This window comes from Labrus mixtus, chromosome 15, assembly GCF_963584025.1.
Source record: "Labrus mixtus chromosome 15, fLabMix1.1, whole genome shotgun sequence".
NCBI classification, from domain to species: Eukaryota; Metazoa; Chordata; class Actinopteri; order Labriformes; family Labridae; genus Labrus; species Labrus mixtus.
In genome coordinates, this window is record NC_083626.1 from 20,550,296 (window position 1) to 20,575,075 (window position 24,780).

At 41.9% G+C, this 24,780-nt stretch overlaps 1 protein-coding gene and 1 non-coding gene across 12 annotated transcripts; both read right to left on the minus strand.

Moving 5' to 3' along the window:
* Positions 1–2,464: 2,464 nt before the first annotated feature.
* Positions 2,465–22,538, minus strand: LOC132989627 (MYND-type zinc finger-containing chromatin reader ZMYND8-like). Of its 11 annotated transcripts, none has more exons than XM_061057341.1 (22): positions 22,326–22,538; positions 21,980–22,221; positions 21,412–21,731; positions 16,826–16,896; positions 16,067–16,230; positions 13,503–13,724; positions 12,910–13,023; positions 12,657–12,749; positions 11,351–11,438; positions 11,208–11,263; positions 11,030–11,107; positions 10,809–10,924; positions 9,992–10,467; positions 9,344–9,472; positions 9,059–9,214; positions 8,048–8,557; positions 6,202–6,678; positions 5,942–6,090; positions 5,675–5,755; positions 5,511–5,589; positions 5,145–5,384; positions 2,465–3,599 (listed from the first exon to the last, which is right to left on the minus strand). In XM_061057341.1, exons 3-22 carry the CDS (start codon positions 21,510–21,512, stop codon positions 3,421–3,423), a joined length of 3,579 nt encoding a protein of 1,192 aa, XP_060913324.1. In that variant the 5' UTR covers positions 21,513–21,731; positions 21,980–22,221; positions 22,326–22,538; the 3' UTR covers positions 2,465–3,420. The 11 variants fall into 11 exon arrangements, with proteins under 11 accessions (XP_060913324.1, XP_060913327.1, XP_060913322.1 ...); XM_061057344.1 differs by having other exon boundaries at positions 13,503–13,646; positions 22,313–22,538; XM_061057339.1 differs by having other exon boundaries at positions 22,313–22,538.
* Positions 22,539–23,243: 705 nt separating this feature from the next.
* trnak-cuu (transfer RNA lysine (anticodon CUU)) lies at positions 23,244–23,316 on the minus strand. The gene has a single exon. It is a non-coding gene; the product is annotated as a tRNA-Lys (tRNA).
* Positions 23,317–24,780: the final 1,464 nt, after the last annotated feature.

The following is a 24,780-nucleotide window of genomic DNA, read 5'->3' on the forward strand; positions in this document are numbered from 1 at the left end:
CATTTGGCTGTCTACTCGCCGTTATTTTGTATAGTTTCTGCTTATAATATGTCTACACCCATGCACTTTAACTTATGTCAATACTGTCCATTTACTACTCTGTTTCCATTTAATCTTTCATATTTAATTTATAACCATCTACGACTGTTTTTGCACATTTCCATTTAATCTTTCATATTTAATTTACAACCATCTACGACTCTGTTTTTGCACATTTACATTCAATCTTCCATATTTAATCTTCCTATTTAAGACTAGTAATGCTTAGTTAAATCCTGGTTGTATATATTCACATTCTTAGTTTTGATATTTTCAGTGCTTATTTACTTTGTATTTAATATTATATTGTGTTTAGATTTGCTAACATTGTGTTTTTTACTCATATTGTGTGTTGGACAACCTGCTGCTGTAACGCCACAATGTCCCAGTTTAGGATCAATAAAGTAATTCTATTATATCTGGATTTGTGTCATTGAAGTTCAGACTAAGACTCAGCTGCAATTTGGTGATGCCATCATGCCAATAAAGACCAAAACCTCTGAGGAATGTTTCCAGCCTCGTTTTTAAAACGGTGCCACTACAAACTGTGATTTACAGGCAAAGTGAACTTAATAAGTGTTCATCTGTAAGCCTACACATAACACAACCTACGGATTTTAGATAACTAATTCGTTCATATTTGTAATTCCCATACCAAATTCAGCTTGGTGCATGAAGTCAATTTAAAAAAAACATGTGAGAGGAGTCACAGGACACAATGTAGAAACACAAAAAGCAGCCTATACTTCCTGACCCAACACAGCTGAAATCTCGGGTATCCTGTAAAACCTGTAACTCTACAACACCTTGACAGTTATTCCACAACTGGAGAACAGTTATCTTGTTTTCTTCGTCGTCATGATATTGTTCTCTGCAGCTTATACAGCTAACCAGTAGCTGCTAAACGAACTTAGTATGTAAATGCAAACGCCTCGCAGCTAATTCTCTCCAACGACACCGGCGAAATAAAGTAATGTTGCACGTTTGCATTTCAACACATTTAGTAAAACTGATATCATACCTTAGATAAAAATGATAATTTCCCAGTTATTAATGGATTCCCTTAGCTGGGATGCTACCTAGCACAGCCTTCCATTTTCTCTACCTCGCTGATTATGGATTCTCGCGAGAGTTACTCAAGAGCCTGCACGCATCGTGGTTTCCTGTTCAACCTTTGATAATGTGATTTGTGAAAATGTCCATAGAAAGAGTGTCAGGTCGGGGTAGAAATGGGGATGGGGGTGAAAGTTGGGAAGGCAGTGCGTTCCCCCCTCAGATAAAATAATAATAATCGGGAAGTTCGCATGGAGCTGTTTCTTAAAAGTGTTGATTTAAACGAACGTAATGTAATTCACTTGAACGCACCACAAAAACGACAGCCTGGATAACCAATAGGAACGCGTGACACAGACTCGAGTTCATACTGACTACTGACGTCACCTGGAAAGTAGTGCATGAGGCTGCGAGGGGACGACAGCACTTTGCAACTTCTATGTAATCATGACTAAATGATTTAATGTAGCAAAAGCTAATTTTACTTTTTATTTTACTTTACTCACTCACAGCCATGGCGCTTATAAAAAGTTCTACTAAATATAGGCCTATATATAAATTTCTTCTTTGTGGGATAAATAAAGGTTGATTTTTATCTTGTAAATATAACTGGACTAATATGCTCTCTGTCTCTCTTGTTTTTGTTTATAGACTTGCAAAGGAGTTCTGAATCATCTGTAGTTTCCAAAGAAACTTTTTTAGTAGTAGACTAAATAGAGCGTGGTTTCACCTTCCTGTTTTTTTTTTTTACAGTCTCTACCTTTTTTCCTTTTTATGGCGTTTGTTTACCTTTCAATGGTTGTGGCTTCCCAGGGAAATCATGTGTTTCACGTCACAATTAAGTTAAGTTAATAGCACGTGAAACAAACAAAGTACTACACTAAAGTTTTATATAGTTTTTTATTCCCTAGAAAAGTGAGATCTTTTGTATGTTCAGACAGAGGAAGATGTGGGGCAACAGCCCAGCAGAGACAGAGGAGTGGCGGGCTCCCCGTTCTCCAAGAAACAATCACAGAGCTCTCTAAAAGACTCACCTTAGTCCAGCTCACAGTCAATTCTACTGCATGTGTACCAGTGGGCCCAATGTGTGATTTTTAATAACTACCATCACGTATAAGGATGTGCATCAGCAAAAAAAAATGTTATAATAATTCAAAGTACAACTGAAGTAATGCATAGGTTTGTTTCAATGTTATGTTCATAGTGCTGTTTTGAATAAAATAAGAAACAATTCAAGTTCTTATTCCTATAAAAAATGTGTTCCCACTACCCCCCACTCCCTTCACAAACCCACCCGAGCATGGTCCCCCCCAGTCAAATTAGTCGATTTCCCCCAATGACAGACGGTGTGAATGAGTCAAGGCTCAAAATGCTTGGTTGATCAGAGCATTTTTATTTTTTCTTCACGACTCCATTTATTGTATGTACAATATGTAAACACGAACGAGACACAAGCTCATAACAGACATGCTCACAGGAAAGAACATCCAGCCAAAATGCAGTTATTGTTTATGCCTACCAAGTTCTTAAAGTCTGATCATCAGCTTTGGATACACAGTTCAACAGAGTTGGTCTGAGCTGACATTCATGTGAAGTGATTTATTCTCAAATAACTTTGTTTAGACACATAGAAATTGTGATTTCATTAAACATACTATAAAAACACTATATATAGCACTATAAATATTGTTCAGGTATTTTCTTACAAAAACTTTTTACAGTATACATTTTTCAGTTATTTTTTTGATAAATCACAGGGTTTTGTTTGTCCTGGTCTATATGATGAGGAACTACAATACAACAAAAAGAGTATCCGCCAAAATTGCCACCGCTAACATGAACAGGAAATAGTTGAAACATGATGTTAGACAGTGAACATGTTTTAAAACCGAATCTTGCATAACTCCAAACACGTCTGATGGCACCGTAATAAATGAGCAACCACTGTTGATGGCTGTTTCTAATGTTTTAAATTTGAAGTCATCTGCTATAAAGTTACTTAAAAGCAGCGCTCAAAGTGTTAATGTGGCAAACATTCTGTAACAAGATACAATCTTGTACAGCCTTGAATCAAAGGGGTAACGAAGCCATAACAAAACTACAGTATGAAAACATTCAGACTCACATTGTATATCTTTAGACAGACTACTTTCACATTGTGAATATCCACCCGATAACAGCCAAGCAGATACTGTGGATGAGAGATGAACCGAACTATGGGAGTGAAAATGATTTGTCACAGAGCTGCGGGCCTTCAAGCTTTAACTTTGACACGACCAACACAACAGTGGCCTTGAAAAGTGTGCGAAGTATCTGTAGTGTAGAACATTAGGTAACAGTTACACCAGCACTGTCCTTGCCCTTGTCCTTATACGTGGGAGAGCTGTTTTTGTCTGATATGGATCCTGCTCCTGAGGGCAGGGTCTGGGTCGAAGGAGAATGTCCCGATGATTTGACTGGAGGCTCCGAATTAGGTTCTGCTTCTGGCTCCTGCTGTGAAGCCGAGGCTGGAAGGAAAAACAAAAAATTAAAAATGAGAACACGGACACTGCAAAAGCTGCTTGTGTTCGTCTGCAAAGATTATCTCCTACCCTCATTCAACTATCAGAAGACCCTGTTCAATTCTCTTTTTGCTGTTATCAGTTAGTTTAAAACATGTCGGTTTCATGATCCTTGTACGGTTGGCATATACTAAACTGCTGTTCATGAAAACATTTACAGCCACTTTACCAGTCTCCCTGCCCCATCCAACTCCCTACCTTCAACCCACATGCTTTTTCCGGTGTCCCAATTTGAACTGTGCACCATCACCTCAGGTATGAAAAGCTCTACCAGTATTATCCAGTACACCCCGTCCCTTATTTCCCTTAATCTGGTTATTGACCGTCTCTGAGCCATTTCTCCACTCATAAAAACAATTTTCAACTCCTCACTCAGCTCTTGTTCAGTCCTCCAAAAAACTGGCAGCCTACCCCCCCCCACCCCCCATCCTCAAAAAAACCTGCACTCAACTTTTACAGCATAAGTAACTAGCGGTCCATCTTCAAACTTCCCTTTCAGTCAAAAATACTGGAATGTTTTGTGGCCTCTCAAATCGAATCCCATCTCACCCTTAAAACCCCGTTTGAACTATTTCAGTCTAGCCTCCTGTTCTCAGCGCAGAAACATCCCTCCTCGAAGTAACCAATGACCTGCTCATCTCCTTAGACTCTGGCCACCTCAGCATTTCCATCCTCCTTGATCTTAACAGCAGCATTCGAGACCATCAGCTGCACTATTCCTCACGCTCGCCTGGAACACACCTTCACCATGACTGCTCCTTACCTCACCAACAGACCAACAGGTGATCAACAACTTCAGCTCCTCCTTAGATCCTTTATCGAAAGACGCTCCCCCAAGGTTCCATTATATCCTGAATTTCAACAACATAAACTGTTTGGATATTTTGAATCGGGCCTAATTAATAAAGAAGCATTTGATGAATAGGAGTGGGCTATGCCGACATCATTCAGGTTTTATAAGCAGTCTTAGATCATGAATAGAGAGCACTGGGCGTCTTGCCTTTTCACAGTCAGCTCTGCATTGTATAAAAACAAACAACTGAAAGAGTACAGGAGAACGCCTGCCTGGCATGTCAACAGGAATATAACTGGTATACTCATTTTTATTAGCCAAGTAAACCACTTATTAAGAGTACTGCCTCCTTAGAATATAGGGGAAAACTTGATATTTTGTGCATTCAAAACATAGTCACTTAGAAAACACAGCGTGACATCAGCTCTGAGAAAACACCTGGTGAACAATGTCTTATTGACAGGTACAATACTTTCTTTCTTTTTTACTTCTATCTTTGTTAGATCTTAAAAAAGATCTTCCAATGAATACTAACCAGTGTTTATTGATATGTATGTCAGGCAATAAATGCTTTATGCCAAATCTCAAAACTTCATCAAAGGCCCCACATAGAAGCCCAGCAGACTTTATCAAAACAGGTGTCCAAGTAAATAATACGTATTGAATACAAAAGTGCTCCAAAAGTGTGTTTGTGTTACCTGACTGTGTGCAGGACTTCATGTGCTCTGGCCAGTGGGCCTGCTGGCAGGGGTAGTCACAGTAACTTGTATTCCAGCAGCAGTAGAAGATGGCCTCCTTTCTGCAGTTAGCACACCACTGTTTCTTTTTGGTCTCGTCCACCGCTTGCTGCTTTTCTGACTCCGTCTGCTTTTTCACCTCGGCCACCAGCCGCTCCCGTTCCTGCTCCAGACTTTGTCTCATCTCTGCCATCGTCAGTTCTGCATTGAGATGCGACAAGATGGGAACCCTTTATTTCAACGAAAAGACTGCGCCACTTGGACTTTCACTCTGCGCAAGTGTACTTACACGTTCACATGACTTTTCCGGGAAAAAAGGAAACTTACCGAGATTGTGCTTCATCTCTGACAGTTCTTGCTGATGCAGCCACTGGAGCTTTTCAATCTCTATCCTTAAACGTCTTATCTGTTGCAGAACACATAGAGATTCAATCTTAACTCGTATTAATATGAAATTATTAACAAACATTTGTCCACGAACCAGAATGTACCTCTGCGATTGTGTTTCCTGATGTGCTTTTGGAAAGGTCGTTGTAGATTTCAGTCATTGTCCCTTTTATTGAGTCCATGATCTACAAAAGTTTGCAAAAAAATGTAATTTTAGCCCACATGTCATGTTTTATGTTATGTCCCAAACATGAACTATGCACATTACAATAAGGGCCACTTTACAGGCTTTAGAGAAAGATGCCCTCCTCTCAATGATAAACTAATCAAACTCTTATTTCACATATTTTGTCACACATCTTAGGCCTTACTTTGTTTGTGTACTTGGCTATATCTGCAGCCACGTCTGCTGAGCCCGTGGGGATCGGCAAGTCGCCTGACGTGTAAGAAGAGGAGCTACTAGACGTGACATGGGCAGCCGTCGATGTGGATGTACTCTGAGGTGGGTCCTTTTGTTGCACTGCAGGGGGTGAAGGTGCAAAAAAAAAAAAGGGGGGAAAAACACAACTTTTAACACATTATGTTTTTATTATGATAAAGTCATTTCTCATTCTTTTGAATGTGTTTATACCTTTGGCTGCTTGTCTGGTCTGATAGCGGGTACTTGACGAGGAGTTCTGCTGCTGTGACTGCTGCTGCTGTGGGCTGTGCGTCTGCGTCTGACCCTGGGCCTGTGTTTGCACTGGAGACTGCTCCCCATTCTGCTGCTGCCTCTGCACCTTCTGCATGTGCCACTTCTGAGAGGACGTCTGAAATTTGGTTGGATTCCAAACCACGGCCCTCTGCACGGCCTGAGCGGTCTCTTTAGGCAGTAGAGGGCGCTGTTTCTTCACAGCTGCAGCCGCTGGGGACGTTGTGGTGAGGGAGGGGGCCGCAGGAGAGGGGGAACTGGAGGGCCCACTGCCAGCTGTGGCGACAGTGGACTGACCAGAAGCTGCAGTGGACACCAGGTTGAGGGCTGCTGTGATGGCAGGTTGTAAAGAGTCTTTCAGGTTAGAGGCTACCTCCCGTGATGGTGCGGCTGCTGCAGCAGATGAGGGCAGTTTACCTGGGCAGACAGAAAATAATATTTCTCCTTAAGAGTGAGGCATTCTGGGTTTTTAATATTGCAGGTACACGTGTTAATCTGTTGACAGTGAGGACACTTGCCTTGGCATTAGGGCGCGAAGACCGCAAGTTGGAAATTGGGTTTTGAAGTGAACTAAAATCTACCACACCTCTACAGCTCTGTCCTGATCTCTGCTGCAGGATAGCAGCTCAAAGACACATTAGCAGCTACTAAAACCCCCACATTGGTAGAAGTAGTAGTATGCTTTTAAGTAACGGATATTTGAGGATAAACTGTGGTCTTTAAAATAAGCAAGCGTTGTGTTTAAATGTTTAGAAGAAGAGATTCAAGAAAAATGAAAAAAAAAAAGTGGTTTAAAGAATACAGAATGTGTTGTTCTGCAGTACTGATGTAGGGAGACAACGTGCAGGAATGGCTGTAGCACTCCCTTAAATTATGAATAATTAGCATCAATTAATGAAAAAGGGTTTTTCGAAGTGTAAGTACAGCATACAGGCCTCGGTGACGAGGAAGAGGTTTTACTTTTCTCTTTTAATTATGAAAATGGTATCCATCTTCTTACAAAACTTCTCAACATGCAGCAGGTCGGAAGCGTTTCTGCCATACGCTAATAGAGTCTTCCACGAGTGATCCACTAAATCGACTTAACTAGAGACCACAGGCACTGATCGTGCCGTCCGACAGACCCTGTGGAGCGTGCGATCCAGTCAGCCACAGCAGCAATTCATAATGAAACCGTGATCACTGCTTTGGTTACAGCGCTTGCTTATAAAAATAGACGTGGTCGTTAAATGTTTTCTCTCCACAGTGTTTGAACCATCTTTATTCAAATGGACGCAAATGATTCTTGCGTTAGCGTAGCGCATCGTCATTTCTTGAACGTGTCTAAGCCTCTCCAACTCTGACTGACTTCTAGCAAACCCTGTTTGTATGGCGAAATGATAATTTAGCCCTTTTAGTGCATTTAAAAAAGATATTCACATGTAAGACATTAAGATTACTGAATGCTTTCTATTCATGGGAATTCAGTTTTACTTTATATTTCTCGAGTAACTATTTATTTGAAAGTGTCTTCAAGAATGTTATGACCATTATAGTAGTATAAACAGACTCAGATAGCACCCTGAGGACAAGATAGCTGGGAAGGTCTGATGAATACAGAATGGTGTGGTGCACAAAATCTGTGCGACATGTTCAATTTAGCGTGAAAGGCCACTCTGACCCGCATCTTGCTGTGTAAATGTTTTAGCAGCGTAAGATAAGGATATTTCCCCAAGCTTTCCTTGTCACTGAGGCACGAGTCACAATGAGAGCCGAAGAAAAAGCGGATGAATATCAAAGGCCTCACCTTCCGACTTGACAGCATTCAACTCTTTGGAAGCTTTGGCGGCGGAGGCCCCCGCCTCTCGCCTCGCCCTCTTTGCGTCACGTCCTCCATGGTCGTCGCCCAGGTCGATCACCAGCTCTCTTTCGGAATCAGAGTCTTGCTCAGCGGCTGACGCAGCAGCAGCTTTTCCCTCCTCGGGGGCTTTGGGCTTGTCAGCGATGGTCTGAGCCTGGGGGGTTCTGGGCTTCTCCTGTAGGTCCCTACCCGGGCCATTGCTAGCCTGCTTGTCTTTGAGGAGGGGTTCAGGGGTGGCTTTATCTGTTGTTCTGGTAATCCCCTCCTTATTCTCACCCTCCGCGCTCACTCTGGGCCTTTTTCTCTCTGCTCTGTCTTTGTCGTCCAGTGCGGAGCTCTTTGGCTTGAGGTCCTCGTCGCTCAGATACTCGCTGTCACTTGAATCCGATTTGTCAGAGTCCTCCGAGTCACTGTGATCCACACCTTTGTACACATCTTCAGAAATCTCATCTATCCCTGGGCAGAGAAACACAGACTGATTAACATATTGGTCTAAAACTAAGATGTGTTTTGTGCAAAAGGAAAGAAGTAAAGAAATACAGACTTATTCCATTTAGTTACAGAACAATGTTTCAGCTACAGCCTCCTTTGGGTAAATGTTATTAATGTATCACAACAAAGAAAGCTTACTTAAGACCCAAACAATGAAGAGAGAATTTCAACGATAAGACATAACTGCAGACATAATGTTCTCTTTCTATCCGTAATTGATGAGGTGGTTTTTAAGCAGCTGTGATTCCACATCAACATCTTTGCCGTCTCGTCTGAACTGTGTGCCATTCAGAGTTTATTTTTCAGATTTTTATTTCTCAAACATACGCACATCATGACATTCCTAATATAAATGGTGTCAAATTCTAAAAGTTAATTATTTTTAAGATCAACTATATCACACACACAAAAAAAAAAAAAGGACGTTCTGTGCCAGAAAAGCAAATTGTGAAACTGTGTTTGTACCGAGCTGTGCTTTGCAGCTCTCAATAGTTTTGTCCAGGCTTCTGATGGGTCTCTTTGGGGTTGGGAGGGAAGCCGAAGATCCCTGTTGTTGCTGACTTTGTTGTTGTTGCACTGTCTCACTCAGTTCCTTCAGATCCATCTCAGCCTTCACCCGATCTGAAAGGAACGGGAAATGTTCCTGCTTCAGCACAAATTCAAGTACACGCCACAATGACGAGGACGGTATGTAGAGTATGTCCTTGTATGACAGCATCATTTCACTATATTCGTGCCGCTTGTACTGACCCAGGTTGAGATTCAGAATGCCGCCTGTGCCTGCAGTCCTTTCCTGCTTTGACGCCAGTCCGGGGTTAAAGGGCTTCGGGCTTCCTGCCACACTGCCTGCAGCACCCATCTTCCCTGAGACCGGAGATGCTGTATTTACAACATAACAAAAACAGATTTCATCTACTTTAGTTTTTGCTACACAAAGTTAATGAAAAAATTCAAAGATAGCATCCCTCACTTTAAGCTACCTTCGGGTACCAGAAAAAAAAACGTCTCACTTTTTAAGTTGCTACAGGTAGCTTATTAGCAAACAGCTGCTTACTGACACCACCAGCAGTTTCAGCATCATTTAACATCTCGCGTCTAGCCGCCTTGTGGACACAGGTCCAATATTCCTTTTTTATTTAGCTCTAAAGTGAGTCAAGCGAATACTTAAAGGGAATATCTTAAATGCAAAACACTACAATGCTTCATTAGCTGTTGCTAACTCTGTCTGTCTGCTATTTTGAGCTCAGTGGTAAATTGGATTTCTGCAGTATTTTTCTGCAGACAAAAACACTGATCTGCAAATATGTGTTAGAATTCTTTATGAAGTAAATCTATCACAATACCATCTCGCTTTTTGATACCTTTGCATTTTACAAACGATATACTAGAGCTACTTACCAGTACAGTCCATCGATTCCTCTCCGGTGCTGTAGTGGAAAGCGGGGTTCCTGCTGGCCTTTTCCATATCTTGCTCGCCGTCCGACCCCGTGTGAACCGAGGAGTTGGTGCTCATGGGAGACCGCGGCATGTCTGTCATCGAGACCCTCCGGCTCATGCCGCTGGGAGTCGAACTCTTGCCAAGGATCATTTTCGGAGAAGCAGTTATATCGAAGTTGAAGCGAAGTTTATCTGGTTTCTCTGTCTTTACCGTCCCAGCACTGGGGTTGGAGGGGTCCAGCAGCATCTGCAGTTGGTTGTTGGGTGTGAAGGGGGTGCGGAAGGGGGCATAGTTGAAGACCCCAAATTTCTTGCGAATGTTTTCCACATAGACTTCCATCTCTTGCATGGCACTGTTGAAAATGCTCTTAGTCTTCTTCACAGAGAAAGGGATCTCTTTGGACATGAGGTAGCAGTTGTTGATGGGGACCCAGGCCCTGCATAAAAGCACAGTGAAAAGAATATTTAATACTAGTTTGCAAATAGGGATGCTTACCTTTGGTCGACATCCTGTGAACATAGGCCCGCTTTATGCCAGGCATTAAAATGCACAGGTGTGTGAGAGTTATAAAATATTGTTTGACCATGAACATTTATGTTGTTCATCTATTCTGTGGTTTATCAGAAAAGTGAATTTGGTCATTAAAAAAATACTCAATTCAACGTGTCCTGGGTGCATTCATATTTGTACTTAGAGCTATCCACTTGAGATCTGCTCACCCAGGCTGCATGTAAACGCCAGGTTTAAACTTCTACAATGATAAGAAGGACATCTCACCGGTCGTGTTGCCCGAAGAAGCGTGCGTCTACCTGCCCATCCTTTTCTCGTAGTGCTTTAGCCGGCCAGAAAGGAAAGCCCTTCAGCTTAGCCCAGACCAGGGGGTGGGGTGGACTCTATAAAGAAGAAAATAATCATTTAGTTCTTCACAGATCTGAACTCTAAACCAATATGTATCATGGCTGCTTTCACATCATTGTTGAAGGTTTATAAAGACCTACACATGGCTCACAAAACCAGTTGTCCCTTTTTTGGCATGAAGACAGGTAGCACTCCGGACACACTTCAATCTCATTCATCTAGAAAAGCGGAGTCAATGGAAAAAAAACGTCATTCATTTTATTAACCAATCGTACCGCTGGAATCTATGCCATTGACAAATGAATCACAGTTCTTTACCTCATGTTCACAAATCTTTACGATGACTTTCGCAGTGGCTGTTAATTTGTGATTACCTGGAATCAGATTGCAATCTTAATCTACTTTTTTCTTTGGCAGGTACGCTGAGTGCAGAGTCATCTGTAAAAGTGGAAATGCTTTACCTCCATTATAGATGATGCAGTTGTGCAAGATCCATTTCATGTCAGCAAGAAAGGCTTCTGTGCATCCATACATCTTCTTCTTGATATTCTATTTGAAGAAAGGGAAGATGACAGTCAAACACATGATACATCACAGATAATCATCGACTAAGCCACAGTTTGGCTCTACAGCTTTCCCAAACTTAAGACTGTCGCGGCCCACTTTGAAACACAAAATTACTCCGGGGCCCGTTAGGAAATAAAAGTTATGACTACAGCTCCCACTTTCAGTAAGAGTAAAATATTGGACCTGACAACAAGATGTTATGGCGAGATAGACGCGAAAGTTTACGAAACAGATAGTCAAATATTATGTGATATTATGTCCATAAACAGTCATGACAAGCCTTACTAATCACTGGCTGTTTGCGGGGTTGGCTCATGGTAAATCATGATTTTCAGTGTTTTTGCCCCTAGGTTTAGAGCTCGGGGGGGGGGGGGGGTGGCATGGTGTTCATGTGTTTCTTTTAATAACAGCAGTCCATATAACAACTGAACAATTATTTGAACTTGTAACGCCCTGTCCAGCTTAGTTTCTGTTCCTGCATCTCCCGTTTCTGAGCTCCCCTGAATGCAGCATGCCCACTGCGCGTCTCCTGAGTAACATCAGAGACACGCCCAGAAAAGTCCGAAGTCAACTAAGCAGTCTACTGTATTTTCTGATGGTTCTTACGGACTTTTTACTATTGCGTGTGTGTCCTTGAGACACAACCACACACACACACACGCCTCAAACTCATGCCTGAAACTCATGCCTCGTTATATAAACGGCTGTACCGTCCTGGATTCGTGTGAGCGCACACGTGTGTGTGTGTGTGTGTGTGTGTGTGCGCATCGGGGCGGAACTCCGACGTGCACGAAACAGAACAGAGGAGAATTGTAAATGCCGTCATGTAAATAAGATAAATAACATCAGGCTATTGAGTTTGTTTAATAAAAGGAGGAGGTATAGACCAGTTCTACAGGAAAGCTACCCCAATATAATGGTAGGGGAAACACTGATTATTGATATTTCTTTTTTTTTTTTAATACCTGGTGGAGGCCTTTTCGCGGCCCACCTGTAGTACCCACACGGCCCACCAGGGGGCCGCGGCCCACACTTTGGGAAGCACTTCTCTACAGTAATGTACGGTAGGTTTTAATGTTAAATACTCCGTTTTAGTTGTCATATTTAAAGTTATTCACTGTAGGTACTTTTTCTCTCCAACTCATTCAAACATTTCCATCTTAATTCATACTTATTGATTCAAAAAAAAAAGAATGTTACCTTCTCTAAGGTAGACAGGTCCATGGCGTGGAAAATATACTCTGCGTAATCTGGATGCTGTTCAAGAGACACCGGCTTCTGAAAAGGCTCAGTCTGCCCGCGTCACACAAGAAAAGAAAAGAAATGGATGCATTAGACAAATGTGGATGTCTCAGTTCCTCTGGATGTTTCCTGCATCTTTTGTGTGTAAATATAAAACATCGTTTTAAAGTTAAAGATGTCTATCAAACTAGCACACACACAAATCTCTTACCCCAGGCTGTTTAATCTTTTGGAGTGCGAATTTGAGCAAGTAGGACAGTTGATCTATTGTCAGCATCGTCATGGCCTTGCTCTGGGTTTCAATGCATTCTGCAACTGTTATTTTCTGCGACAACAAAAGTTGAATAATTAATGACATAAAAGAACATGTGGTAAAAAAAAAGACAGAAATAGGGCTCGACACTGAAACTAATTTACGCCTTTAATTTTGTAGATTTCATGATCTGCTGTTGTGATTAAACATACACATATATTCTTTTGATTGGGTCAATTATAAGAAGAATAAACAGTAAATTTAGCTCAATACAAATTACGACATTAACTAAAACTTTAATCTCCTAAAACTCAGATTATTTAGTGTGAGAAATAAGCTTGCAGGGATGTCAGACCATATGTCATGGAGGGCAAAGAATCATTGTGTTTGTGGATTAACCGCAAACAGAAGCGGTACATTGATCTTTTCTTCCTCTCCGACTGACACACGGCCTGACATCCCTTTCTTTCTACTAAGCAAGCAGGATCGTGCCTTAATCCCACAATACGTTGTGTACACCCACACACATACACACTACTACAGCGGGATACCTCACACTCTGGACAGAACCAGTCGCCCTCGGGCTCAGCTGGTAGTTTGAGGCACTTGGCGTGGTACACCCTGGGGCAGAGCTCACAGCAGAGCACCTGGCCCTCTCGGTGGCACAGCCAGCAGTAGAAGTCGTTCCTGCCGTCCTGCGGTACAACATCAACAGGGTCTGTGGTGAGTGCTGGCTGCTTCATATAGTAAAAGGGACCATGTCTTAGCTCTGACTGAAATGCAGGCAAGAGAAACAGGGGGGCAGGTTTCAAAAAACACGCAGGAACACAAAAAAGGTGCAGTGCAACACAAAACAAGGCAGCAGTGAGGTGGAGTAAGCAGGGTAAGCAGCATAGAGGGAAGATGAGGGATAAATCCAACAAACTACATTTCAAATCACAATAAGTAAACTAAGTGAACATCTAATCGTGTGACTGTTTCCAAACTCACTAAAACTAAACTCACCGAACAGGTTTCAGGGTGTGGTCTTAAAACTGCTGGTCTCTTTATGTTCTAATTAGAGAGCTCATCTTACTTCTCAGAGTTTACACAATGCATGATACTGAACTCTGGTAAGTACCACACTGAAATGTAACCAATACTACATTCATGTGCTAATAGAAACTGTCAAGATGATGGTTCAGGATCTAAATTATATGAATTGTTATCACCTGAGCAATCACTTTCTCGCATGAATCTATCGTTAATGGTGGTTGTTAAGTTGTTGCTTCTGCAAGATTAAAACCAACAACCAGTATGCACAAAGACAAAGGTCAACATATTACAAAAAATATCAGATTGTCATTATATATCATGCAAATTCAACAGAAGGTTTTTCTATAGTTTGAAAAGTTAATCACTCAAAACCAAATTAATTTGGCGAGCATGTAAAAACATGTGCATCAGAGTTCCATTTGATCAAAATGCAAACACTCCAATCAGGTTAAACTAGAACTAAGTGACCACAGGTGATGGATAAGACAACCAAATATGCCAAATGTCTTAAGGACCATTGACTGTGACTTGACCATGCGTTCATGGCTCCAAACCCTCACACGACACCTATTACAACAAGACATATCCACCGTCACAGCACGAAACACCTTTACGTGTTTGTCCGTCAGTCAACTGACAGCACACCACAGTCAAAACTGGCGAGCTCTCATAGGCGATGTGGTTTTGTGTTTTCACTTTAGCATAGGTGAGACAAAAACGGAAAACTACGACCTCAGAGTGTGGTTTTTGCAGTGAGAGGTGTCTGTTTGAAGTTGGTTCTATACAGGAAGAAGAGTTTTTGGGGGCCGTTAACAGACCTGGTGCACTTCACGCTTTAACAGGAGCGCTATGAGCTATGAATTATGAACGCCACTAGTTTAAAAAACTTTAATTTAAGGCGCCACAGATTGTTTTTTTGTTTTTTTTCTTACTCTTGTTGAATATAAAAAGAGACCATCCCTTTGTGATGAGCAGAATGAACAGAGACTTGGAACCAACCACCATGGAGGACAAACTAGTGGTGGCTGTTGAACAATACATGGACACGGATGATTTAATCAAATAAAGATCCCTTGATTTTAGACCTTACATCGGTCATTTAAGAACAGTACAGGTAGCCTTTTAAAGGTAGCTTCTAGTTTGTAGTTGGCATTAAGATAACATGGTGGCCAAGCATTACAAAAAAAATGCAAGATGCCCTTTTTAAAACTGTAGACTTCAGCAAAAGAGACATGTTGTGAGACTAGCGTTTGGCAATCTACAAAAAGTGCTTTGTCTACTTAGAACCTACTCAGAACATTGACAAACTGCTTGTGAGACAACGCTGTTTGATAAGGGAGGTGCTGCGTCCAACAGTTTCTGTCTAATCTTGAAACCAACAATCCTACGGTCACACCCACTTTCCCCGTAGATTGTTTGAACGTCTTTCTAAAGCACTCTTCTGCTCTTTAGTACATGTTTCATCTGATGTCCTCCCCATCACAACCACAGCAGTCTGAACTCTGTCTCTGAGGTTTACATATTAACTATCAGAACTTTTGGAATTACAACAAAAAGGGTTGACAACAAGTCCAATGAACTACACTTTAGGATAATAATTCAGCAGTGTTTTGTTGTGGTACACTTAAGTTTCATCGCAGAGTTTGATGAAAAATCAATCTCTCAAGTTTGTGTGTTTTGTTTTAAAGTTTAATCCACCTGGACTGTGTTCAAGTGTTTTTTTAACAACTTCAAACTGTCAGTATGGCTCCCTTGATGCTTCTCACAGTAGGAGGATTGACTCTAAGCGACATCAATCCCTCTTGACCTTTCCCCTTAATAAATGGTTTAATCATTTGAAGGTGTGGTCCTGTGGCTTTTGAATCCTCATTTCCATTTGAAGCGCTGCTTCTGAACCTGATGAATTGTTGGCTTGGCAAAAGACGAAGCCTTCAACACTCATGTTGTCTTGGTTTGTTTTTAATTATTTTTGGCCCTTTTTCATTCTACTTGTAACTCTACTTCCTGTATGCTACCTTTTCTTTGCCCACAGCCTTTGAGAGCGCGCCAGATGTTGAGGTAAGTGTACTCGAGTCGTTACCTGGTCCTTGTTGTGGCTGTTGATGGCCCCAGGCTTCTTCTTTTTCTTGAGAGGGCTGGGGGAGGTGTCCGAGGGAGAGTGTCCATTGGAGGAATGCGTGGGGCTCGAAACCCGTCTCTTTTGTGGTGCACCTGGTCGTTCTGCTGACCCTGCTGGATCAGGGACTGGATGCAGAGAGAGAGAATCGGCTCATCAGACGACTTAAGACAGACTGTTATTGTTCTCTGCATCAAGTTCAACACATCCCCAGAAGCTTAAGAACATTAAAAGACAGGGTGCCACGACGGTCATTAAGCTTTTCTTAGAGATAACCTAGACGATGAAAACAATGATATTCCCATCGTTCCACATTCTTAAACCTAAATGAAACAAATTAAAGCGTTTCAGTTTCAGCACAGGGATTTAGATGATGCATTCAGCTTTTACATTTTTGATAACATTAAAATCTACTGACAGCAATTACAGCTGATCTAAAAAGCAATTACTGAAGATGCCACTTCTAAACATTAAATTAGCATTTGATACTAACAATAGCTACAGGGCTCCCTCTAAACTAACAACACCCTGTGTTGTGACTTGACACGGATTCTAAACAAGCAGACAGCCAGGCATAATGGATTTTCTCTATGATCCTAAGAGACAAGCAGAATGCATTACACTGCTCTCCAAACTCACAGTAAATAACCTCAGCATCGTCTCAAACTGACACATTTCGGGTGTTTGTCTCTTCGTGTGAGCTACTCGGCCTCGGAGACTTACCTTTGGATCGTGCAGATGCATCCATCCCCTCTACCACAGCAGACTCTGTCTTTACCTCCTCCTCAGCCAGACTGCAGAGCGCCGAACGAGAGCACACAGAAACACAGAAAGAGAGGCAAACACAAAGTCAGAAAGGCTGTTCAGAAAACCACATCAGCATAACAGTAAACAAGTGGAACACCACCTAAGGCAACCGGGTCCCAGAGGATCTGTCAATAGGGACTCTGCTCTGCAGGTTTCCATTGTTATGGTTTTTCACTTGATTTCAACACATCTCTAACATTGAGGTACCAAGTTCAAATCCATCAGCCACCATCAGTGACAAACAAGTCCCAGCATTGGCTTTATTTTTCAAGACTGAGAATGGTAAAAAAAAATCACCATGGCAACGCTCCTCTTCACTAAGCACAAGTTGATATTCACAGCAACACAAAGGGCTATTTAGCCGACATTACCCCGGCCGCTCTGTCCGTCAGCAGAGATCGTGGCTGCAGTTCGACGTCTGATCAGCATCTGATGTCTGCTGTGCTGTGACTCGGTCATACACCTCAATAGTACTCCATATTACTGGAGGAATCGTGTCTCATGGCGTTTGACAGAATAGGTTTCTGCAGCCTCTCAAGCCCCTTCAGTAACAACAGGTTTCCCCCCCGCAGGATTTGGGCCCATTCTTGGAGACCAAAAGCAAAGGATCAGTCTAACAAGGCTCAAACAGGGTCTCTCTGAAGATTTCTGGCTTTATTCTTCACCTCCTCACATTTTAACTGGCTCTGCTGGCAGAGATCACACATCAATTGTCACCCAATCTCGAGATTTGGTGACATATTGTAAAGACAAATTCATGTTGGTAATTCTTGAGTTAAAAACAAGATTCAAAACGAAAGCCTATTCTAAAAATATATATTCAACGGGTCCCTTTTCATGTTACAGATTAATTCATCTTTAGATTAAAATCAATCCAAACACTGAAAATACAGTATCTTCAAACACATATCGAGCACAGGAAAAACCTGATTGCCCAGACCTCTGGTACTGCTCTCATCTCATTTCCTCTGAGGGGGGGAAAAAAAAAAAAAGAGAATAAAAGGGGCTCTGGCGATAAATGAAAGTCTTTTGAGTGTTTGGCTCTTCCTTTGTTAGAGCCACAGAAGGGTCTGGTTCCAAGGATGTCGCCTTTATTCTCCAGCCCCTGGGAGAAAACCTTCGCAAGGACCCATGACAGGTCACACACTTGACCAGTCCATAGCTTCAGCTGCAGCTCTGGTTTCCAGCTAGGATGACGGCTTTACAGGCTACGACTCAAAAGGTCAACCACATTTGTGGGCTAAGTCTTTTCTTCCGTTCTGGAAGTTAAGGAATGCTCTTCTGGTCCCCTCCTCCACCCTTAAAGAGACATCCCACACCACGTTGATTAAATGTCAGTATGCTGATAGGCAGAGAGAGGCTATAATACATTTACTGAAAGGTTTAATGACTCAGATGTGACCAAAGAGATTGGATGTGATCGCATCAGCGAACAACCCAAAGTCAATGCAGAGTGGTTTCACAGTGCTCAAAAGATCTTCTTTTTGACCAACTAAATAACAAAAAACAACCAAATCCACAACGTAGATCACAACCAGAAATGCAATCAAGGCTGATACGTTCTTCCTTTTTGGCAATCACAATCTATGCATCATAGCCTGTGTTGTCTGAGAAATGACATGGATCGAGTTATTTAAAAAAAATAAATAAAATGCATATGGGTATCTTGTTTCAGCCTGCCAACAGTCAGTCACACACACACACACACACACACCCCAACCTCCCCGGGGCCTTCCTGTTCCGGACTGAGAGAACAAACGAGGCCCACATGAACACAAGAAAACGTTAGCCAAGTCACTGTGCTGCGTGTATCACAGCTCTGAAAAGAGAAAACATTCGCCGCCAACAGCAGCCACAGCCCTATACTCTAAACACACTTGATACTGGTGGCAAGACACTGCTGCAGAGACCAGGATGACAGGGTGATCAGCAGGAAAAAAAAAGAGAGTGCTGATCCAAAGGGCAGATCAGGAGCTATGATCCATCACACAGGAAGCGTAAGGCAAATAAATCCTCAGCAGATTCTGGGATGTATTCCAGAGAGACGTGGGTTCAAGAAAACACTGACAGTATTCCCCTCTGCATGCAGTACCTGATGGACAAAAAGGAAACACCACTGACTCAATGCCTTTGGATTCCACTCCTGAGAGAGACGAGCAGGGTTCTCTCGTCACAGAAAATGGAGGCCACAGCTTGCTCCCCTCCCCCCTCTCCCCCATCCCCCACTCCGAGGCTCAGACTCAGGCACTGGCACTTCCATGCAGGAGGACCACAGAGATCTGAGGAGATTACAGTCCAACATTTAAAAAAAAAAAAAACACACACACACACACACGGCTATGTCAAGACAAACCTTTCCTGGTCGATCACAGAGAAGGAAGAGTAAAACACAGAGAGGGAGACACAGAGAAAATCCAGCAAAGGGAAAAGCTCCAGTCTCTCTGGGTTATTTATATTTTCTGTTCTTTTTTTTTTTTTTTCACGTCCTCGATCTTGGCTTCCCTTTTTCCTCCATGAATAGTGCTGTCATAGAATAATTAGATTTGATTTTGAAGAAGGAGAGAGCAATTCTGTGAAGCCAAATGCTCCGATCCTGGCAAACCTGTTCTCCCGTCCGAAAAAAAAGAATACGCAGGTTTTGTTTTTTTTACACATCTAAAAAGAGACAAACATTTGAAAGACTGACCTTGATATCTACATACCACTCACTGCAAACATATTGGGTTTTGTTTTTGTTGTTCTCACAGACGCCGCCGTTGGAAATACGTGGAATAAGTACTATAGGCTGAAAAATAACCTACTCACCCTTGTACCATAAACCCCCTGAAGAGATTCTGAGGTTTTGCAAAACACATTCGGCTTTCACAAGACGAACAAACACATTCAGACCGATAAGGAAATACACACTGATAGCTTTAACTTTCCCATGAAATGAACCAGAACAACTTCATTACAAGCAGAAAGTAAAACTCCTTATTCTGCTTTTCATAAAATAATGACTATTACTGCATAAAAAGGCTTTCTTAACCCGGACTACTTTGTGATAATCACACAATGTTTAAGCATCAAAGAACAACACCTATCAGCTCAGAACATCCTGTATAAAAAAAAAGAAGAGAGATTTGATCTGTATTTTACATAAAGCTGTAAAGGGTGAATCAAAGATGGCTGTGGAATTTTCCAGTAGGCCCTTGCTCTCCCTGCTGCTCTCCCCCTGATTGTCAATCTTTAACCTCAACTGCAGCTGCAATTGGCTGGAGGGCCAACAGGGTGGAACATTATTGGTCGGCTGAGCTATGCCACACGGATCAGAGTGTGCAGGCTCCCCTCTTCCTCTTAAAAAAAAAAAACCCAGCACTTTTGCTGCAATGCAGAGATTTCCCCCCTGCGTAGCACAATACATATTCCTTTATTTTATCTCACAATTGTTCACGGGAACAGTATCAACAGAAGGGTATTTGAAAAGGGCCTTGTGGGAGGATATGTTTGTGGTTTTGCGATGCATAACTCATGGCTCAGAGAGAGGCCCAGGCATCTTGTCCTGACACATTAACAGTCAGCATCGCCGACATTTTTAACTATCGCTGTCGCATTCATGCAACCGGTTCACTGGAGAATTGAGGAACAGCTCATTATTATTATTATTCAGTAGCACAAGAGGACTTTTGGTTTTGGATTTACAGAAAGAGTGACCTAGTCGTAATTCAAGAGAAAGCACTGATTGAAATGTTACTATTCTCTGGCTGTTGTTGTGTGGAAAAACCTGCCGTGTGTCAAGCCACAAGAGAAGCGAAAGATTCTTTGCTTCTCCCACGCATTGGACTGCTCAAACCGAAAAAGGGTGATGTAACACTGTGAACAGCCTTCTGTTAGGAAAGGAAAAAAAGCTCCCTGATACACATTGTCTTTGTGTAGATGTCTTATGGATCTTTTTTTTTTTTTCTGCACCAGTGTGTGAAAACAGGACAGTCTAGAGCCCCATAGCCTAATGAAAAAAAAAAAGGAACATGAAGCCATCAAACAGAGGAGAGCTTCCCTCAGATATTCTCACACACCTCTTGTAAAACATGTGACGTTCTCGTTCTGTGTTCAGTTTTGCCGTCTGACCTGCGAAGGGGAAGACTAAAGTTTTCCTAGTAAGAGCACCTCTTCAACACAAAATGGCCACTGCCTGCCCGCTCTGAGGATCAGAGAGTGGAGTGGAGGAAACGTTGCCACAACACTGCTGCAGAGCCAACGACCCAGAGGGCTGTAAACCCAGGGCCTGTAATCAGAGGTAAACTGGGTTTCTACATGAAGCGATGCTGGAATATCTGACGGAGGATTTCTCTTCAACAACAGGCTGGTTTCAGTCTCTTGCTAATCCTCACTGACCAGCATGGAGCGCAGAAACTTCTTCCTCGTTACGTTTTTTTTTCTTCCATGTGTAAAATTGTCGTGTCTGAATGTGTTGTTATACATGCATTAAAAAAAAAAAATGAAAACTAGTATTCATTACACACCCTGTGCTCCTTTTCCACCTAACAAGCACATCTGTTGCCCCCCCCCATGTTTCTTCCCCAGCCTGGCATGACGCACAAGAAAAAGCAAAGAGCCAATCCATTTACAAAGGGTACATAATAACCCCCTCCTTCATTGCCCATCCCCCCATTCTTCCTCTGCCAGGCTACAACACAAGACTGCCACAAGAGAGAGGAGATGTGGGTGCCATTTTTTAAACCTAACTCTTTTTTGCATTATAAAAAAAAAAAGGAAAAGGATTTGCCATGGTCCACTCTGCCTCCTGTATGGCAGCCTGGTTGTCTGGGGCACCCATGTGACCCTGAGACACAGAAAGAGAGCAAGGGTGAGAGTCGTTACCCAACCCCCCACCCTCCTCAGCTCTGTGGAGCAGAGAGGCCTGCCGAGGCCTCCAATCCACCCCAACTCCTCCTCCTCCTCCTCTTGCCCATGCACACTAGACTGATTTTAAGGTGTGCACATTCTTCATGAGAAACCAACAGTCAGCACAACGACAAGAAGGAAGCCATGTTGTTATCAGATAGTTGAGATAAAAAAGACAGAGCTTACCTCTGTGGATGCATGGCTGCCTGACACACTGTTATGTCAACACTTAGAAAACATGGAGGACACTCTCAGCCCTCAGCCGGGGAAGGCTCCGCTCTTCAGGCAAGGCGATCAGGCCCCAATGATGTTAGCCCGATCCTGACTGGTCGCTTTCCTCACAGGCAAGATGCAAGGCGGCGTCTGATTGGCCGAAATGTTTCCTGAGTAATTATCTTTGTTCAGTGCAGGCAGGGGCAGCACTGTGACTGTCAGAGACAGGGGAGGAAAAATAAGCAGAGAACTAGGCCTAAAATCACAAAATTACATTATAAATATAAGTATTTAGGACATACAAACCCAATATAACAACATTTTGAATCTTCCTGGCGTAGAATCGTGGATGGGTTGTCTTATTTTCAGGAGAAATGGCAGCTTGTAGACTCAGGAGCAGGACACCATGGCTTCTTTGCACAAGCCTCCATTTTTTATGTGGACAGGGCCTTTGTTTAAACTCCTCCCTCCCTCTTGGCTGTTACCAGAGAAAAGAGAGGCTATAGCTCTTCACCTAATTTGGCTCTTCAGTCTGCAAATAAAACAAAATTAGGCTGTTAAAATCAGAAAATCCGAAACCACTTGTGTGTTGCAAAGGAAAGTAAAAAAAAGCCATGTCTTTTTAAAGCACACAACACTTTTAATACTGTAATAACCTTTATTTATAATGACCCAGTGAGGGGGTCACTGATTTAATATTCTTATGCCTAGCTCCTCCTCTATGTAAACAAATAATTAAATTAAAGTTGAATAGTTAAATAATGAGTGTAGAATTTCCCTTTGTCTGTGCAGTAAAAGTATTTTTTTTATATAAAATCCAAACCCAGCTTGATAAACCACATGTACACGGTATCACATGCTCTGTGCTCAGAAAACTATCAGCGCATAATATTGTATCATCCTACACAGTAATCCTGCTATAAATACAATCTGATATACACTCAAAATGTTCCTATTTCCAGAGTCCAAAACTGACTTCACCATGAACGTTAGGTACTTCAGTTTTATAATGGACTACATATTAGTCCAATATAACTGTTCTGTTGCATGAAGTTTACGGGGCTGAATTACACATACAAGGGTTTCTAAAGCATTACTCCTCCACAGATGCAAAAAAGGGCATTGTTAAAGAAAATATAGATATTTATTTATAAATTACCGTCTGTTTTTCATCATTATACACTGTATTCTGCCCCTGTGTTTCAGTTTATGAGTTTTAAGGAGGAAAAATGTAAGCCGCCCAACGTGGGGCTCGAACCCACGACCCTGAGATTAAGAGTCTCATGCTCTACCGACTGAGCTAGCCGGGCGATGATGACACAAGCCGATGCACGTCAATTTTCTCCATGCACAGAATATGCTGGCGTCGTCGATTATTATAATCTGCGTCACATCGTTCTGAGTTCACTACTGAACTGAGAAAGGGAGAATGAGGACCGTGAGGACCTTCTCTTATTCTGCTTCAATCTCATACTGCCCTCTAGCGTCGAAAAGCACAATTTGATGCACTAAAATGTAATCCAAACTCTAATTTGAGACCAAATCCACATTTAAACCTACCTACAATAAATAGATAATATAACTTGTATTCACTAATGGGTTTTTTTTTCTTCCATTAAAAGAGCAAAACATGAAGGTTAATTAATGAGTTTCCACCATAGGTTTCGATTTACACTGCAACCATTAGCTTTCTCTTTAAATTGTTCATTATGAAACACACAGTACAGCCTAAAATATTGGGTTGAGCCTGCCAAGCATGAAAATGTAATGACACCATAAGCGCTCCAAACACTCACCGCAACAACCATAGGCTCTCGTCTTTTCATCAAAACAACCCAAACACAATCTGTGCAAAAGACGAGCGGTAGCCTACGACGACCACCGAGTTGATACTGTAAAAAAAGCAACAATCACGCTCAGGCATGCTGCAGACAAGATATCTTGTGTTACTTAGCTTGTCAGCGCTATCAGCTTGTGTCACACTGGACTCTTCTTTGATATATTTTGATGGTTTAAATTGTGTGTAATGCCCGGCCTTAATGTGCCGCATAGGCCTCGAACCCACCCTACAGCTACAGCCTCGGGGATGAAAAAAAAAAAACAATCCTGTTTAGAAATGGGGTTTTTAGCCAATCACAGAATTGTAACACTGGTTTATTTGTTTCAGAATAAAACACAAAGGAGTAGAAAAGTGATTAGGAGAAGGAAAAAGTGGGCTACAAGGGTACCCTAAACACTAAATTACACAATTGGACCTGCAAGTTGTGACTGTAAAATCTAATTTGAGGGTAAAAGTTGTAAAGAGGGAAATGTCTTCCTGTCCTTGGTTGTACTATTATTATTTTCTGAAACAAAAAAATGACAACAGGTTCAGCTATTCTATTTCAAAATAAATTAAATTGACGCAAACAAAACATGTTGCCACCTAATGTTTTTTTTTTTTTTTAATTCTCTTTTTATTTAATGCTTTTAAAAAAAATTAAAATAGAAACAGGCAATGGGAAAAAAAACTCTTATTATTCAGAGGCTATATGTTCCCAAGCCTGCCTGCAAATTGACGCAAACAAAACGTGTTGCCACCTAATGTTAAAAAAAAATGTGTGGTACTTTTGGAACCCCGTATGCCATTGTTTTTAGTTTTTTTAAACTCACCTCTTTAAACAAGCTTTTAATGTATGATTGTGACGTATTTTCTGTTTTCTGTAGTTTCACCTTTATTGTTGTTATCTTTATGATGTGTGTGTAATGTTGCAATGCCCGTTAGTCTGTCCTTA

Bases quoted from the DNA above. Each gene is read 5' to 3' on its own strand.
- LOC132989627 (XM_061057341.1), bottom strand. From the start codon at position 21,512: ATGGATTGGCTCTTTGCTTTTTCTTGTGCGTCATGCCAGGCTGGGGAA. The intron at 9,473-9,991 runs GTAAGTAGCTCT...TTGTAAATACAG, and splicing joins GGAATCGATGGACTGTACTG to CATCTCCGGTCTCAGGGAAG. The intron at 6,679-8,047 runs GTGAGGCCTTTG...CTGTCTGCCCAG, and splicing joins GAATGCTGTCAAGTCGGAAG to GTAAACTGCCCTCATCTGCT.